This window comes from Gossypium hirsutum, chromosome D07 (assembly GCF_007990345.1).
Source record: "Gossypium hirsutum isolate 1008001.06 chromosome D07, Gossypium_hirsutum_v2.1, whole genome shotgun sequence".
Lineage (NCBI taxonomy): Eukaryota > Viridiplantae > Streptophyta > Magnoliopsida > Malvales > Malvaceae > Gossypium > Gossypium hirsutum.
The window spans coordinates 9411932-9429197 of NC_053443.1; the positions used below are offsets into that span (position 1 = coordinate 9411932).

The window sequence follows — 17266 nt, forward strand, 5'->3', positions numbered from 1 at the left end:
AAATTCAATGGATAATATATTTACTATAATAAAATATTTAAATTTTAAATTATTGTGTTAACATATTATCTCAATAGGTGGAACCATGGATCGAGTTACGTGGGGCTACCTAATGTGCTTCGAGATATGCGGCTTCTGTTAAACCAACTGTCAAAAGCGGAGGTATGTATTTTTTAAATTTGAATTATATAATATTAACGTAGCTCATTTAAAAATTAGTAGTATATAAATAACTATTTTTTTTATTATTTTAATATTGTTTGAATGGACGCATTACTCTGATCCGACAATTCAAGAATGCATCTCGTCGGAATTCTTGGTCAACCCCAATATCTGGCTCATAAATGTGTCATTAGTAGTGTACACTACTGTGGAGATGCACGAGTCAGATAGAGTGTTGTGGCAATTCAGGTTCAGGCAATCGATTTCACCGACACCCCAAGACATCGAAGATCTGTATCATATTGACTTGCGAGGAAGAACGAATGGGAATTGGACTAAATTCCACGCACAGTATCAACATATAGAGCAATAGGTACGAGTTTTTACATACTCGCAACGCCATTGTCACTCTTGAATTGGCCTGCTATCCGGAGTACATGCCATGGTTTAATGTCTATGGCAAGTCATATCTACTAGGTGAAGAGGCAAGGGGTAAGCAACCGCATACGAGAAGACCACGACAGGCACTTAGGAACCAAGGCGAGGAGGCCACGACGGAGCTGCAGAGGCGGGTCCATTGGCTACACCTACGCAAGAGCCAACACTAATGGCCACACCACTCCCCGGTCAATATGACTCGACTTATTCTGGTGCTTATACTAACCTTGTCTTTTTTACACAAACACCACATATTGTACCACATTTCTCTACTTCTACTTCGATGTTAGGTTTTGCTTATGAACCTCCGCCCCCAGCATATTCCACGTTGATGCCATTGACGTTTCCAACGATGATGATGACGATGACGACATATAGGTCATCTATGTTTGGGGCATTGACCGGGAGTTCGATCGTTATGCCATCAGTTTATGGGACACAATATAGTTATACCCCTTACGCCAATGGTGTTGCAAACACCTTCGAGATCAATGTTCTACCAAGGTGACCATATTTGCAACCACCTATTCCTAGATTGGATGACACACGATGGCTATCAGTCGCAATCAACTATGGGCAAAGGCGAAGAAGATGAGAGGCCAAGACTACAACCTGTACTGGAGGTTGAACCAATAAGGAATCCGACTCGCAACCATCGACCATCCCGATATGGCACACATTATGACTGGGGATTTGATTGATTTATTTTATTTTTGTACTTGTCATGTAATTTTTTAAATAAATATGAAATGTTTTTATTGTATCGATATTGTACATCCTTATATTTTTAATTAATTATCGTTTTTACATCAAAATTGGTTGTCATTGTCTTTTCATATTATTAAATAGCTTTTTCCTCTAGCAATTTCAACTACAAATTTTTCCTCACTCAACCATCAGATATCTAGAGATTCTTGGGATATATTTTCTCAACAAATCTCAATGTTTGAAAATAATGCACTATAAATAACGATCAAAACTCAATTGCATTCAAAAAATTAAAAAAATAAAAATTAAGATTTAATCAAATCGAGTAGTTCGAGTTTTGATTTTGATGAATTGAATTTTGCAATTCGAATATTATTAACTTTACATCCAAAAAATTATAAATATATATATAAAAACTTAAAAAATATTTTTAAAAAAATCTAAACTTTAAACTTTAGAAATATAAAAATAATAATTACAAAACATAAACCCTAAAATCTATAAAACCCTAATCTTACTTTTTTTTAAAAAATTAAACCCTAACTCTAAAAGAACAGATAAAGAAAACACTTCCAGTTGAACGCGTTTTTTCTGCAAATTAGCTGAAAACACTTCTAGTTAGAAAATACGCTTCCAGCTGAAAGCGTTTTCGTAAAATCGACTTAGTCCCGTGATTTTTCGGAAAAAATGGCTTAATCTGATAAAAAAATCAATTTGAAATTCAACCTTATTATTCACTCATTAATTCTTATAAAAGATGTAAATGTAAGCAGATGTGATTGATTAATTCATTTATGCTTTTACATATGGATGTCACATAAATTCCACATAGGATTGATTGATTTTGTTTTTGTTATTTTATTTTTAAAGCACTAAATATAAAACTTTTCTGTGAGTTTTATTAAAAAATGGATTTGCACATTTAATGGGACTTAAAAGATAAAGTGATGAGCATATAATAATATTTTAATATTTGATGATCAAAAGTATAAGTGATCAAACTTGTACTTTACCCTTTTATTTTACTTTTCTTCTTTCCATAAAAAAACTCAAATGAAGTCAAATGAGAGATTTTGTCCTGTTCATGATTTCATGTCCATGTACAAAATGACGAAACTGCTCCAATCAAGTGGTGGACAAATCTTTTTTGATATGATTGAGTTAATATTTTTTTGATAAAAGAAATTAAAAATCACTACTTTTAAAATTTTAAAAATACGAGTATTTTTATTTTTTTAAATCTGTAAAATAATTAAATTCAAAATAAATTATAACAAAATTTCACTCCTAATAATATTTATTATTTTATTTTAAAGATTTCAATATTTTGACAAAAGACTATCCTAAAGATAGATAGGGTGCTCATTGAGATCAATTATTTACATAAATATATTTTTTGGATAACTAAATATTTCTTTTATATTTGTTTTATACTTTTATTATTCATAAAGGCTTTTTTAGGATTCACCATTATCCTTCCCAATAATATTATATCTAGTATTTAAAAATAACTCTTTTTTATTTTTATTAATGAGCAAATTTTTATATTTATTTATCAAACATATTTTTAATTTTAAAAAATAAAAATATTTTCTAAAAGTAAAAAAGGGTAAATTCCGTCAAATGTCACTAGACTATTAATAAGTTTACATTTTGGTCAATAAAATTTAAAAAGTTACAAATGGTCACTAAATTATTAGTAAGTTTATATTTTGGTCACTTAACTTCAAAAAGTTACAAAATGGTCATTAAACTATTTGAAAGTTTTCATTTAAGTCACTAAACTACTAAAATATTTGTTGTATGACATTCTCTGTTTGCACCACCTACATCAGTCGAAGGCCCTCATTTTCCTTCTCTTCTATATATTTTTTTTTTCATGAAATAGTTTTGAATGTCACGAATCTTAAACTAAAATCCAAGCAGCTTTCGTTTTCGATTTTCGATACTGACTGTCAGATCGACTTTAATCTAAGGTACGTTCTTCTACTTGCTGATGAGTACTAATTCATCATACCATTTGACAAATCTTCACTTGGAGCTTACTAGTCGGATTTAAAAAAAAAAGTTTAATAGTCCAATGACTTAAAAAAAAGCTTCCATATAATTCAATGACTTAAATTAAAATTTTCGAATAGTTCAGTAACCATTTTGTAACTTTTTGAAGTTGAGTGACCAAAGTGTAAGCTTACAAATATTTTAGTGACCTTGGTTGTAATTTACCCTAAAAATAAAAATATTTTCGCAAACCAAAGATCCAGAAAGTTTCCAATTTCACAGATCAAATCAGCCCGAAAAATCTGGATGAGGAAGTTTCAGAACCCTCAAGTATAAGGAATCATTGGGCCGGCATCTAGAATTCTCGTTATTTGCAACAACTAAGCGAAGCGAGACAAAAATGGCGACTTCAGCCATGTCGGAAAAACGGGTCGTCCTGCTCTGCGGCGACTATGCCGAGGACTATGAGGTTATGGTCCCTTTCCAGGCTCTGTTGGCTTATGGTATATCAGTGGACGCTGTTTGTCCCGGCAAGAAGGCCGGCGAAACTTGCCGCACCGCTATTCATCAACTTTCCGGCCATCAGGTTACTTACCCTTTACTTTACGTTTCATTGTTGGGATTTCTTATTGCATTTTTAAAGCAATTTTCTTTTATCTTTCTGGGTTTGATTTTCACCAGACCTATACCGAGATCCGTGGTCACAATTTCACACTAAATGCATCATTTGAAGATATAGACCATACTAAATATGATGGTTTAGTTATAGCCGGAGGACGAGCTCCTGAATATCTTGCTATGGATGCATTTGTATTGAACATGGTTCGCAATTTTGTTAATTCTGGAAAGCCTGTTGCTTCAATTTGTCATGGTCAATTGATATTAGCTGCTGCCGGGGCAGTTGGTGGTCTAAAATGTACTGGTTTCCCTGCTGTTGGACCTACACTTATTGCTGCTGGTGCATTGTGGATTGAACCTGATACTTTGGCAGCTTGTGTTGTTGATGGTAATATCATTACTGCTGCTACTTATATTGGTCATCCCGAGTTTATCAGGCTGTTTGTGAAAGCATTAGGGGGCACCATATCCAAATCGAACAAAAGGATCCTATTTCTTTGTGGGGTAACTTCTCATTCAATGAATTCTAGGAAAATTATTTTTGTTTATCATGACTTTTAGTGAATTGAGTAATATTCTGAACAATGGGATTAATGATATATATATGTGTATATATATGTAAATGCATGTGTGTGTGTACATACACATGCACGTCTTTATGCTTATGTTACCTGTTAGAGGTGGTACAAATGTTTGTAAAAATATCATGGAAGCCCTTGTACTAGGAGTCGGATTGCGTTTTGCCTCTCCTACTCAAAAAAAGGGCAATTTAGTCCTTGTACTTTTAACAGAAAGGACCAGATTGCTCTTTGATCTAAAGTATAGGGACTAATTTGCTCATTTTTTTAGTAGAGAGGGCAACATGCAATATGACTCCTAGTATAGGAGTCTCCTGGTACTTTTACCTAGCGGTTAACATTCTCCTTTTGGCTGTTTGAAGTTAGATTGGTTGTTTAGCTATCTCACCTTTCGTGTATGCAGTCTTGAAGTGCTTACATGTAGTCTGATTTTTAGTTCATATGGAAGCATGCATATTAAGGTGGTTGATTATTGTCATAATTGTCTATACACATTGGTAAATGATAAATGTAAGGTCCACCTTTCATCATTTGAGTCCCAGCTTCTGTAATCCCTTCCCCTTCCCGTAGACACCACTGTACGAATAATGATATCGATAAATGAAGTTTTAGAAAGAAACATGCTTGGTCATTGATATCTTAAAAACGTTGCTTCTCTTGTTTGCAGGATTATATGGAAGATTATGAAGTAACTGTGCCTTTCCAATCACTTCAAGCTCTAGGCTGCCATGTAGATGCAGTTTGTCCTAAGAAGAAGGCTGGCGATTTGTGTCCAACTGCTGTCCATGATTTCGAAGGTGACCAAACTTACAGCGAGAAGCCAGGTCATGATTTTACTCTAACAGCCAACTTTGAGGACATAGATGCCTCAAGTTATGATGCTCTTGTCATCCCTGGGGGTCGAGCACCAGAATATTTAGCGTTAGATGGGAAAGTGATTGATATAGCGAAGCATTTTATGGAGTCCGAGAAACCGGTTGCATCCATTTGCCATGGACAGCAGATTTTAGCTGCTGCTGGTGTTCTCAAGGTAGTATTCCTGAGTGACATTGATTGATTGCTAGTTTTGCCAATTCATTTACATGCATACGCAGTTACATATATTACAGGGATGCTACATTTTATACGGGTCATTCTAAGTTTGCATACATACATACTACATAAATTACATAAATACATTGTTTCTTATCCGATTTTGATGGCATACATCACATCTTCAAGATTTAATTGTTCAAAACCATAAATTTTTTATATGATGACTGCAAAATTATGTTGTTCACGGGTAAAAGTACCATGGAGGCCCTTGTATTAGGAGCCACATTTCTTTTTTCCTCATTACTCAGAAAATGGGCAAATTAATCCCTGTATGCTAGAGTAAACGGGTCCTATTTCATCCTTTTTACTGTTAAAATTTGGACCCTGTGTGTCAGCATGAGGTACACGTACGTCATTTGTTAGTTATGCTGGTTTTTAACAATAAAATGGATGAAATTTTTAACAAAAAGGATTAGTTTGCTTTTTTATCTAACTTTAAGGGTTAATTTGCCCATTGTTTGAGTAAAAAGGGCAATAGTATAAGGGCCTTCTTGGTACTTTTCCTGTTGTTCAGAATTTTGTTGACACAAACTTATGTTTTGAGCATTCCATGATTGTTGTTTTTTGTCCGTCTTGTGATTAAGGGGAAGAAATGTACCGCATACCCAGCTGTGAAACTGAACGTGGTGTTGGCCGGAGCAACTTGGTTAGAACCTGAGCCTATAGATCGATGCTTCACTCATGGAAATTTGGTTACCGGAGCAGCTTGGCCAGGACACCCTGAGTTCATTTCTCAATTAATGGATTTGCTGGGTATTAAGGTTTCCTTCTAGTTGATCTGCTTTACAAGCTCTGTGCATGTGCAACGTGGCAAATACTGTAAAATCTATATGAATGTGTGCAACTGGTATCTTCCCTCGTTTGTAACAGGTTTTTCTGTGTGCCGAAGAGATGGTTATGGTTATGGATGTTTCTAGCTTTGTGGAATAAAAATGAAAAAAACATCTTGATTTGCTATTTTGTTCATAAGATGAATCTATCATGTCAATGATTTGCGTAGTAGGGTTGAAAACATTTTGTGAAGAAATCTCGTGATAGGATTATAGTGATACAGCAGCACTCAATTAAAAAATATATGGTCAAAATTTGTTATTAAACTTTTACTTCATGGATTTCAAATTTTACAATTTTAATCTTGATTCAGTAATAAATAAATATATTTGATTAAATTATACAATTAGTTTTATATTATGCAAAAAGTTGTAAATTTAACTCATATTTTAGTTGTTATATTTTGTTTTTTAATAATATACAATAATATATTGTATCAAACTTTGAAAATATCAAAACTTGGTTAAAAATTAATAGCTACCAATTGGTCATAAAATTTAATCAAAACATATACAACAGAAAGCAAAAGAAAGCAGACTTAAAGCTCACCAACTTCTTGAATTTGCCTGACGCAAAAATTGGCTGTTGTCCAGTGATAATAAAATTTACACTTCTCTATCCATTTGCAATTGAATTACAGTGAAAAAAAAATTAAACACGTCAAAATATAATTTTACTAGAAGTAGCTACATTAAATTCATTGGTCTATGAGACTCAAAATCCAGATATTCCCCATTTGCCTGGCTACCATATCCATATATATCAAACATCCTATCATCTGAAGACATGTTCATGCCTTCTCGTCCTCTGAAGGCTTCCATCGGTGAAGCCCAAGCAGCAGGAGTTGATGGGTTTGAGCTTGACCCTTCTTGATTTAGACCAAGGACGGTTGGGTTCTGGGGTGAATTTCCAGCAGGTCTTCTGTTGGCGGAATTGGACGTTAGAGAAATAGATGTTGATTGCTGTTGTTGCATCTGCTGCTGGTTCTTGACCGGCGACTTGGGACGCAGTGCTTCTATATCTGGGGTTGTCTTCACTAAATGAGGTGCATCTGGGGGTGGATTTCGTCCTCCCCCACCTTGCCACACTTTACCATCCTTGTCCGCAAAGTTTCTAACATATGCCTGGAGAGCAACAAAATTCTCAGCATAGGACACGAAGCTTATAACTTTATGTTCCACAGTTTTATAGCTATGTCAATGAGAATGGTTTTACAAATCAAAATATATTTGATAAATGCTATGTTACTCTGACTCTTCTATTTTGTTTAAGCATCCGTGTCTAGCACTCATGTCAGACATATGGATACAAGGAATTGACCTCCAAAGATCCCCAAACAAATGAAAAACCTTCAAAAAAATTCTGAGTAACATAGCTTATAATATGCCCATCAAGATACTATTTTCCTCAGTACAATGCAAAAAAAAAATTTTCCTTTATTTACTGCCTAAAATACTTAATTTCTTATATAGCAACTGTGCTTTTTGAAATGATCAGCCAATTTCTCTAAAACACAGCAGCCAAGATGAAAACAATTCAATCATCGTTGTAAATTCTCTTTCGAAAGGTTAACATACCTCTGCATTAAAATTCGATGAAGACAGTCCTTTACCAACAGTAAGCCAACCTGATCGAATATTGTGGTCTTCACCAAATAGCTCAAGCCTTCTGCGGCCAAGAGCAAAATGCTCAATGATTCGATACATATCTTCGGGCTTTTGAGTTGATCCTACAGTAAAGTTGGCATGAAATTTTTAATTATTGCTTTTCCACACAATCACGGAAGAAGTAAAATAAAGCATCAGATAGAGGAAAGGGATGCCTACATCAATTTCAATTTGAAAAAAAAAAAGAAATAGCATGCCTATATCAAATGGTTGGGTGCAAAAAATCAATAAACTAAAATATATACATGAGTACTAACCATAAGAAGGTTCCTCCGCAATAATTACATCAGTGTCGATGTTGGCATGAATTATGTGACCGTCAGTACTACGACGAACTGTTCCTTTTATACCCATCAGGCAGTGTTCCTTCAGTGAAATGGTAACATGCGGGAAAGTTTAGGAAAGAGTACAAGGATTGCAGATTGCCCAAGGAAAGTCTATGATAACAGACTATAAAAGCTTTAAAATGTAGGGGGGAGAAACAACATTACAAACCTTTGAGTGCTGAAATATAGAATGAGAATCATGTCGTAGACCTAGAGTAGCATTTGTTTTGTTGGTCTTCACCCAGCATATATCCTCACACCTCCGGAAACCCCACTGTTACACAGAACAACAGCCAAAATATACACAGAATAAATACTATTACAACTATCAATTTTGTTAGTGCTAAAGAAGAAAAGCCAAATCATATTCTAACAAAATTTTGATCATGTACCTTCTTTAAGCATTGACGACCCTGCTCGAGGCCCACACCATCACCCACCCAAAGGAAGATAAAGGATGGTGTATCAGCTATTGCCTATATACACAAAGTACAAACAAAAGGTACATTTCTGGTCAGTAAAAAACAAAAACTCTGATATACATAAACCATGTAGAGAGAGTCTTCGCGGTTGCTAATATATAAGAACCAGCAACACTAGAGATGTTAGCATTAGATCATCAACTGCAAGACAATCTAACTGCTATTTTTTTGGGGGGGGGGGCGGGGTGAGGGGTAATAGGTAAAAACAAAATCATTTGATTACCTCAATCTTTAGATTCATGATCTCTTCAAATGTCCAGTATTCAATATGGTCAGCAACTCCAGGAGCCCGGTGAACATATTCTTCCCAAGGGGGATCTACAAGAATAACATCGAACTTTGTCCCAAAGAAATCCGGAGACAATTCAAATTCACGGAGGTCAGACTTCATATACATGGGAGGAGAAGCAGATTTAGCTACAATCTCATCCTTTTTCTGTATAAGCTCCCTTAGCTTTGGATAGTCCTCCACAACATTGGTAAGCTCTAGCTCCCTGATGAAGTTCTGCGGTCGCATACCAGTATCAACAAAATTTTGAGAATAATCATTTTGTTCTCCTCTGGAAGGTGCTTTACCAGGAGGACCACCAGTTCTAGGAGGAATCCAACCCCCAGATGTTCTTTCAGGGGGTGTTCCTCGTGCCATTGGCCCTGCCCCATTAAAGTTAGACAATGAAACATTTGAAGGTCCTCTTCCAGGACCTGACTGATTAAAGTCCATACCAGGGTTTGGCAGACCTCCCATATTTGGAGGAAACCTAGGGCCAGGAGGGACGGGAGAGAGACCAGGTGGAACACCAAGCATATTCATATCAACAGCTCGAGGTCCAGGCCAGACCACAGGCGGGGAAAATGGTGGAATGAAGACACCTGGAGATATTGGAGGGCCAGGAGCAGGTGACATACTAGGGTTAATTTGTTGCATGGGTCCAGGTGGTGGCATCCCGAGATGAGCAAAAGGAGATCCCATCATAGGCATTGGGAGGCCCATCTGTTGATTGTCCCTCCCTGAAGGCCTCCCCCTTCCTCCTCTGCCCATCCTACTCCCTTTCATGCCTTGAGGAGGAACACGGCCAAAACTCCCTACATCTTGGTTCCCATAAGGTGGTTGAGATCCAGCACTAGAATTTTGGCCAACAAAGCCCCGCCCAGATGCAGTAAGTTTCTGGCCTCTCCCTTTCCCTCCGTTGTAATCAAGTTCATCATTTGGTACATTTGGATCTCGTGTTGAGTTACTTTCCTCGGTATATTTGTCCCTTGAATCTTCATCCAAGGGACCAGAACCATACGCATCACTCCTCCTTCCTCTATTTTCTTGCATATATGCCCACTCTTCCTCATTTGGGGTTGACTTCATGTCAGACTGCTGACCACTTTCAGATCTCCGGGGAAAGTTGGATCCAGACTCTGCCCTTCCATAATCAAGAGGCTTGGTTTGGATCTCTATGACATCATAATTATAATTTGAGATTCCAAAATTTGATGATGTCTTGACAGCTTCACCTCGGTTTCCATCTTTTCTATTGCCTGGCCGACCATGAGGCCTTTCATTTTCATTCCTCTCCCGGCCATGCCTTGGCAAATCCCATTCCCTACCACGGTCATATGCACTGTCCCCATCTTTGGACTCTTTCTCATTATTACTCAATTGCCTCCTTTTCCAGTTTTCCTTTGAACCTTCTCGGTCCCTAGTCCTGTCGCTCCAATTATCACCCCTGCTTTTGGATCTGTCATCCCTTTCGATTTCTTTTGTTTTGCGTTCTGAGCTTCTTTCAAAATCCATCTCAGTGGGATCTGAGTCTTGATAACGCCTACTACTTCTCTCAGGGGTCCTAGACCTGTTTGTTTGCCCTACTTCTCTTGAACTTTTATCCCTTGTCCATGTTATTCCATCATCATCGACATTGGATGCCCTTTCTCGACTATCAACATCTCGACCAGAGGGAGTTCTCTGCTGTCTGTGCTTCTCAATTTTCTCCCTACCTGATCTGTCTTCACGAGTCAATGGACTAGACCTATTGTCTTCTTCTAAGGCATCTGATCGACCTTTGCTCTTACTCTTCTCAGCATCAACTCTTCTCTCTTCCCTACTGCTGGATTTGGCACCCTTCTCATTGTTTGAATCAGCAGCAATGCTTTTACTCTCACTAGGCTCATTTCTAGCAGAAGCACTATTCTCTCTAGCACTGTCATACTTCAGATCGGAAGCTTTCCCACTGATCAAATCAGGCTTTTCATAAGTATTTTCTTCAGCTTTCCTACAAGCATCTGATTCATCCCATCTTCTTCTGGAGTTCCTTGATAATTCAGAAGAGCTATGACCCTTATCGCGGCTGCTTTCCCTCCTTTCTGAATACCTAGAATCTCTATCGAGTGACTTCTCTAGTTCTCCATCATGGGACCTTTCTTCTTTGCTTTTACTTAGTTTAGAGGCCACCTTCTTTCTGTCAGTCTCATCGGCCCAAGCATGTCCTTTACCACCGGATTTCTCAGTGCCATCTTGTCTGCTTTCAATTTCTCCGTCCTGGTACCAACTACTCAATTTCTCCAAGGAACTTTCCTCTTGTTTTCTCCTGATCTGCTTGGGACGGGACGATTTAGGGGTATCGCAATCATCTTCATCAGTATCAGCTCTAGTGGAAGCACTTGACCTTTTACGGCTCTCACTTCTATCCCCAGAACTCCTCCTCCTTCCACTACTACCGCTTTCAACTCCCTCACCTTCTTCGACATTGCTACTCTTTCTAGACTTACTACACTTATGCTTCCTCCTACTATCAATTGCCTCACATTCTTCTTCATCCCCAACGGCCCTATCACTTTTCAAGTCTGAACTATCCTCTCTATCACGTCGTACGTGACTACGACTGCTACGCTCAGGAGAATCCATTGAAACGGAGATTTATTTATTTACTTTCCCCTAGAAAAAGGTCGAATTCACTATAAGTAGTGCCTAACGAGATACATACGAATTACATAAATTCAACAACGATTTCGGTCCTAAGATTTCAAATTAGCAAAATAATGAAGGCAAAGACAGGATTTAAAGGTGAAATTACCTGTACACATACAAGAGGCATATGAGACCCGTAGCGACTGAGAAATTCGGAAGAAACTGAAGCAAAAATAATAATAAAAAAGGAGAGTGCCTACTTCTATTTAGGGTTTCAGATACAGGGATTGTATGTTTTTGGAAGAAACTTGGGGTGAGGGAATAAATTAAATAAAATGAGAGAAAGAAGGAGTTGAAGGGGGTGAGGAACTGAGCTTGGACGCCGGCGATTGATGGCGGAGATATAGGAATAGGGTTTTAACAATATGAGAATGCGGCGGCCGATTCAATCGAAGAAACAATGGAGGGAGAGGTGTTTTTCTTATAAAGAGCAATTGTTTGTATTTGCACCGACACGCTACGTTTTAGGGAAGTTCACCGATTTCATAATAATAATAATAGGGATAATTTAACTTTTGGCTCTTCAAGTGGATACGGAGGCCCACATTGGCTCTTGAATTTTTTTTATTCATTTTGATTCTTGAATTTGAAAGTTATTACTGATTTAAACCCATTCTGTTAACGATAGTGAAAAAAAGTATAATGTATTTTTTGGCCTTTTAACTTGGCAAATGGGTCTACATTTACCGTTGAACTTGACAAATAAATTCATTTTAGTAGTTGTACTTTTTCTGTTCACTTTGGCACTTGGATTTAAGAACTAAGTCTATTTTGATCTTTAAACTTAAAAAATCTAAAAATTTGATAATGTGACACTCTTAGTTTGAAAAAAATAGATGATGATGTGATACAATCTTAAAGTGTCATTTTCAATGTTTTAATAATCAAGCTAATGGTTGAACAGGTTATATCACCAGTTCGATAGGTGTGATCGTTGGACCAACAATAATTAAATAAATAATTCAAAATTCATAAAATCTAAAAAATATATATATTAATCAGTTTTACTTGGTTTTTTAGATTTTTATGAAATTTTAATTAATTATTTAAGTATTGTTGGTCTGATGGTCTATAAGAGCCTGTATTTCACTGATATTGGAAACGACGATTTTTGAACCCTATTTTTCGATGATTGATTCAATAAATATTATTTATTAATATTTACGAATCCATATTAGTGTCATATTAAATCTCGATCCAATAATTTTATTGATTGAATGGTTAATTAGGGTACAATGGCTAAATCGTAAAAACAATAAAAGTTAAATTACTATAAATTTGTACATTGGAATTCTAGTGGACTATTTGGTTAAATTTTATATGTCTATTATTATAATTTATAATTAAAATAACATAAAAATATTATAATTAAAAGAAACAAACAGGTATAGTGGAAGGAGAGAGAATACATTTGTTCACCTTCCTCCCTTCCACCGAATTCTCCATCAAAGAGAAGCTATTTAGGGCTTTGAAGCTTTCAACAATATTTTAGTTATCCCAATTTAGGTTTTTTTTTATATTTTTTGAAATCTTGGGAGCTTGATTTAGCTCACTCAATGATTAATTTGTGAAACGGTTAAAGTTTAAAAAAGTTATCCTTTAAGTATTCTTGAAGTTTTTGATGTTATTTGGTTATATTTGAAACTTAGATATGAAAAATGACTAATTTGTAAAGTGAAATTTGCTAGTTTTGAGTATAGGACTAAAGTGTAATAATTAAAATTTGGCATAAAATTTCTATAAATGTAGGTTTTGATGGACTGTAAAAGGATGTAATTGAGATCGATTTCAAAATCGAAGATCAAAATTGAAAGTTATGGCATTTTCGATTTTAGGGACTAAATTTAATTAAATTTAAAACATGAGGGATTATTTTATAGATGAAATTAAATGGTCATATAACTTTAGTATGTTGTTAAATGACGTTTGGAATTGATAATTGAATTAAATTATGGTTTAGATCGAGATTTACAACAACCAGAGGATACACACGGACAAGGAAAAATTGTTGAATAGTCCCTAACGCCTTATCTGTTGTTGTTTTTACAGGTAAGTTCACATAACATAAATGTGATTAAGTTTTTTTGTGTTAAATTTTAGTTTTATACATATAAGAATGTTTAACTAAAAACTTTGATTAACTACAAAAGGTGATAATGGACTAAATTGCAAAGAAATGATGATGGAATTAAATGTTAAAATTGTCTCGATGAACTTGGTAAATGTCTCATACACATGGTTACATGTGATTTTTGATGATTCTGAGATCTAACATTTGTTGCGGACTCGAAAGTATATGTGACACATGTTTAGCTTGGACGAGTAATATGATGTTGTTTTATAGGTTTAGCCTAGACAGGTAACCTTACATGTATATACAACCCTGGCCAGGCTATTTAATGTGTTAATAAAATGTTTAGCCAGGACAGGTAACCCGACACCAAGGTATATGATTAGCCTAGACGAGCATCAGATGTGATTTATACCTGTGTATTGAGTTCTTTTATGATGTTTCATCGAGCAATTTAAAATAGGTGAAATGTGGAACTGATAGGTTATGAAATTAGCTTAATGTTTAAATGAGGGAGAATGAATAACAAAATTTTTAGTATACATAGATGGAAGAAATGTGGTTGAATTAGATTTTAAAACTACGAAATGTCAACCTTTGTATTTTATGTTTGATATAAGTATACCATCTCACCTTATTGGAACTGTGTTGGTATTATAGGTAAACTTATCATGCACATTATTTTAACATATGATTGTTAGTTGAGATAAGTTGGAATTCAGGTCAATTGTCTGCTTATCAACTTGGCCCTGATACCATGATAGAATAACATAACTTGAACAATGGTGAGAAGCTAAAGAAAAATTAAGCAAAGAAAAAGAAATTCTAAACATAAAATCGAGAAATTTCATTAATTGTACTCTATCTATTCTCAGAATTTCAATTTATTATTTATAAGTAGCTAGGTTGTTACAACTAAATTTGTTAAAATGTAATTGCTTTTTAGTAAGCACTCGCATGAGTGGTTGATATTGCGTGGATACATTTATGGACATTTTATAAGCATACATACTCAAATATATAAGTCTTTAATTAAGTTTGGTGTCACGAGTTAAGTGATACTAACTTACTCATTATATTGAACCTTCTCATATTTTACAAAGATAATTATGTCATTTAAATTTTAAAAATACTTCGTTTTAATAATAAAAATTTCACATATTATAAAAACTTTAAGTTTACCATTTTATGTGTATGCTATGCCATTCCATACAAAATTTATATATTTCTTTTATAAAAACAAAGTATAATATAATTTTTTTTTGTAAAAAAACTTATGATATAAAAAATCTCTGTAGGTTCATATAATTTTCTCTCTTGTTTTTGTAATCGTGAGGTAAGCTTTTGTTGTCAATCGTCGGCTTTATGGTCAATCGATGGCCATTCGATCTCATCTTGCTTCCTTCCCTGTTCCAGCCCACCAACCGTCGACCTTATGGTTGGCGCCAATCACTATTGTTTCCTTCTTTTAGTCTCCTTTTTACCTCTCATTTTCTCTCCCTCTCCTTTTTCTCTGCCTTTTCTCCTCCTTACTACCTCTCATGGCTATTTTTGGTGTGGTCCTTGATAGGGTGACCATTGTTGACCTTACCGGAAACAACCACCCTTTCATTTCATTTTTCGCCTCTCATATTTCCTCTTCCATGCCCACATTTCTCTTGCCAATTTCCTCCTATCATCCCAACAAGTTTTTATGGAATAATAAAGACTTGGGCCTTTCTTGTGTCTCCTTCCACGTGGGAGGTCTCTCAAGTCTTTGTACTTGTGTTTGGCTCCACCCTTCGATGGTAGTTTTCTTGAGCTGCCCGCGTTTAGTGGAGCAAGCTAGCTAGAAGCGGGTCCATTGCAATGAGGGCGAGTCAATAAAAAACAAACAAACATTTCAATAATCCCCATGTTTGTATTTTGAAAGTAAAAGGGATATATGATAGGTAATTTATTTAAAAAAGAATTCTTCTTAAGTTTTTTATTTTGATGAATCAACTCTTACTAGAGTTATAAATGGACAATGAGAGATAAAGAACCCCATTTTTTTTCTAGCATGACAGGGCTCTATGCATTATTGCGGCTTCACCACCTTAATGGCCAAACACCAAAGTATACCAAAGAGGGTTTTCACCTTTGCTTCCTTTGAATAGACAATGACAGCTGGGTTCATGTGAAAATGCTCTCCTCGAATTTTGGTTTGTTAACATCTGGGTCTTAGCTTGTTTTGTTTGTAAGGTGTGTATTAAACTTTATATGTATGTATTTTGCATATGGTGTCTTGCACTATTTGTACATTTGCTCAAAGCTTGGTCCTCGTTTACTTTCCTTTCTTATGCATGGTTTTACCACATCTAAAAATTTATAAAATTGATTTTGTTCATTGAAAGATATTTGATTAACTCGTATACCAATTCAAGTAGAAATCTAACTGTATTAAGATAGAATATTGATTTGAAAACATTTTTATAAAACCCTTAATTTTTCATCCCTCAAATTTTTGGTGCCCATTCCGCGTTAGAGGTGATCATGGGCCGAGCTAGGCCCGAAATATGGGCCTAAAAATTTGTCCAAGCTCGGCCGGAAAGAAAATTGCTAAGCCCGAGCCTAGCCTAGCCCATATTAAATATATATATTTAATATATATAAAAAATATATATTTGATTAAAAATAAGAAATATATATAATATATAATTCAGACCGGGTCGGCCCAAGCCCAGGCCAAAAAAGTTTTACCTGAGGCCTGACCTGTTTTCTAAACGAGCCTCTCTTTTTGCCCAAACCCATATTTCGGGTCTATATTTTTACCCGAACTCTCTCATCTTTCAGGCGAGCCGGATAGCCCAACCCATGATCACCTCTATTCCGCGTATAAAAAAAGAAAAAAGAAAAAGTCATCTACAATAAATGATATTAGAAACCCCCCCGACCAAGGTAGGACTAAACTACAAAACCTTGGTAATACGTTGTGGACATTTTCACTACCATTTATTGCGTATTAATTTGACCGTCGTCGGTTTCAAAGGCCAAAACGGTCCAATTGCTTTAAATACAACGTTCCCAATAGACTCTTTCAAATTCGAGTCCTTTCCACAACGGGAAATCAAAGATTTATAAACTCGTAAACCAAACGCGAAATATTTGATATATTGAATCGCGTAAAAAAATTAAACAAAAATGCTTAAGTGTTTTTCCTTTTTTATTCAAACCTATTAATGGGACATTTATCTAAATTTTTTAAATTTTATTTTCATTTTTTTTGTTAACATCTGAGACAGGTACAATAGATAAATCATTTTAAAAAAATAAAAAATAGGAATTATTATTAATTATATCTATTTTTCTTTTAATTTA

The 17266-nt window shown here is 35.3% G+C and overlaps 2 protein-coding genes across 3 annotated transcripts; one reads left to right on the forward strand and one right to left on the reverse strand.

Annotated features, from left to right (window-relative positions):
* Positions 1–3534: 3534 nt before the first annotated feature.
* Positions 3535–6552, forward strand: LOC107953939 (protein DJ-1 homolog D). Its single transcript, XM_016889386.2, has 4 exons — positions 3535–3892; positions 3988–4428; positions 5170–5532; positions 6182–6552. The coding sequence occupies exons 1-4, from the start codon at positions 3707–3709 to the stop codon at positions 6368–6370; spliced, it is 1179 nt and encodes a 392-aa protein (XP_016744875.2). The 5' UTR covers positions 3535–3706; the 3' UTR covers positions 6371–6552.
* Positions 6553–6966: 414 nt separating this feature from the next.
* On the reverse strand, positions 6967–12330 carry LOC107953938 (N6-adenosine-methyltransferase non-catalytic subunit MTB). Of its 2 annotated transcripts, none has more exons than XM_016889385.2 (7): positions 11963–12330; positions 9127–11823; positions 8814–8897; positions 8591–8695; positions 8353–8461; positions 8006–8157; positions 6967–7552 (listed from the first exon to the last, which is right to left on the reverse strand). In XM_016889385.2, exons 2-7 carry the CDS (start codon positions 11791–11793, stop codon positions 7115–7117), a joined length of 3555 nt encoding a protein of 1184 aa, XP_016744874.2. In that variant the 5' UTR covers positions 11794–11823; positions 11963–12330; the 3' UTR covers positions 6967–7114. The 2 variants fall into 2 exon arrangements, with proteins under 2 accessions (XP_016744874.2, XP_040953325.1); XM_041097391.1 differs by having other exon boundaries at positions 9127–11856; positions 11963–12317.
* Between the last annotated feature and the right edge of the window lie 4936 nt (positions 12331–17266).

Coding starts and splice junctions, on each gene's coding strand:
- LOC107953938 (XM_016889385.2), bottom strand. CDS start 11,793: ATGGATTCTCCTGAGCGTAGCAGTCGTAGTCACGTACGACGTGATAGA. Junction 8,462..8,590: donor CTATATTTCAGCACTCAAAG/GTTTGTAATGTT, acceptor ATTTCACTGAAG/GAACACTGCCTGATGGGTAT. Junction 7,553..8,005: donor CATCGAATTTTAATGCAGAG/GTATGTTAACCT, acceptor GTTGCTCTCCAG/GCATATGTTAGAAACTTTGC.
- LOC107953939 (XM_016889386.2), top strand. CDS start 3,707: ATGGCGACTTCAGCCATGTCGGAAAAACGGGTCGTCCTGCTCTGCGGC. Junction 3,893..3,987: donor ATCAACTTTCCGGCCATCAG/GTTACTTACCCT, acceptor GATTTTCACCAG/ACCTATACCGAGATCCGTGG. Junction 4,429..5,169: donor GGATCCTATTTCTTTGTGGG/GTAACTTCTCAT, acceptor TCTTGTTTGCAG/GATTATATGGAAGATTATGA.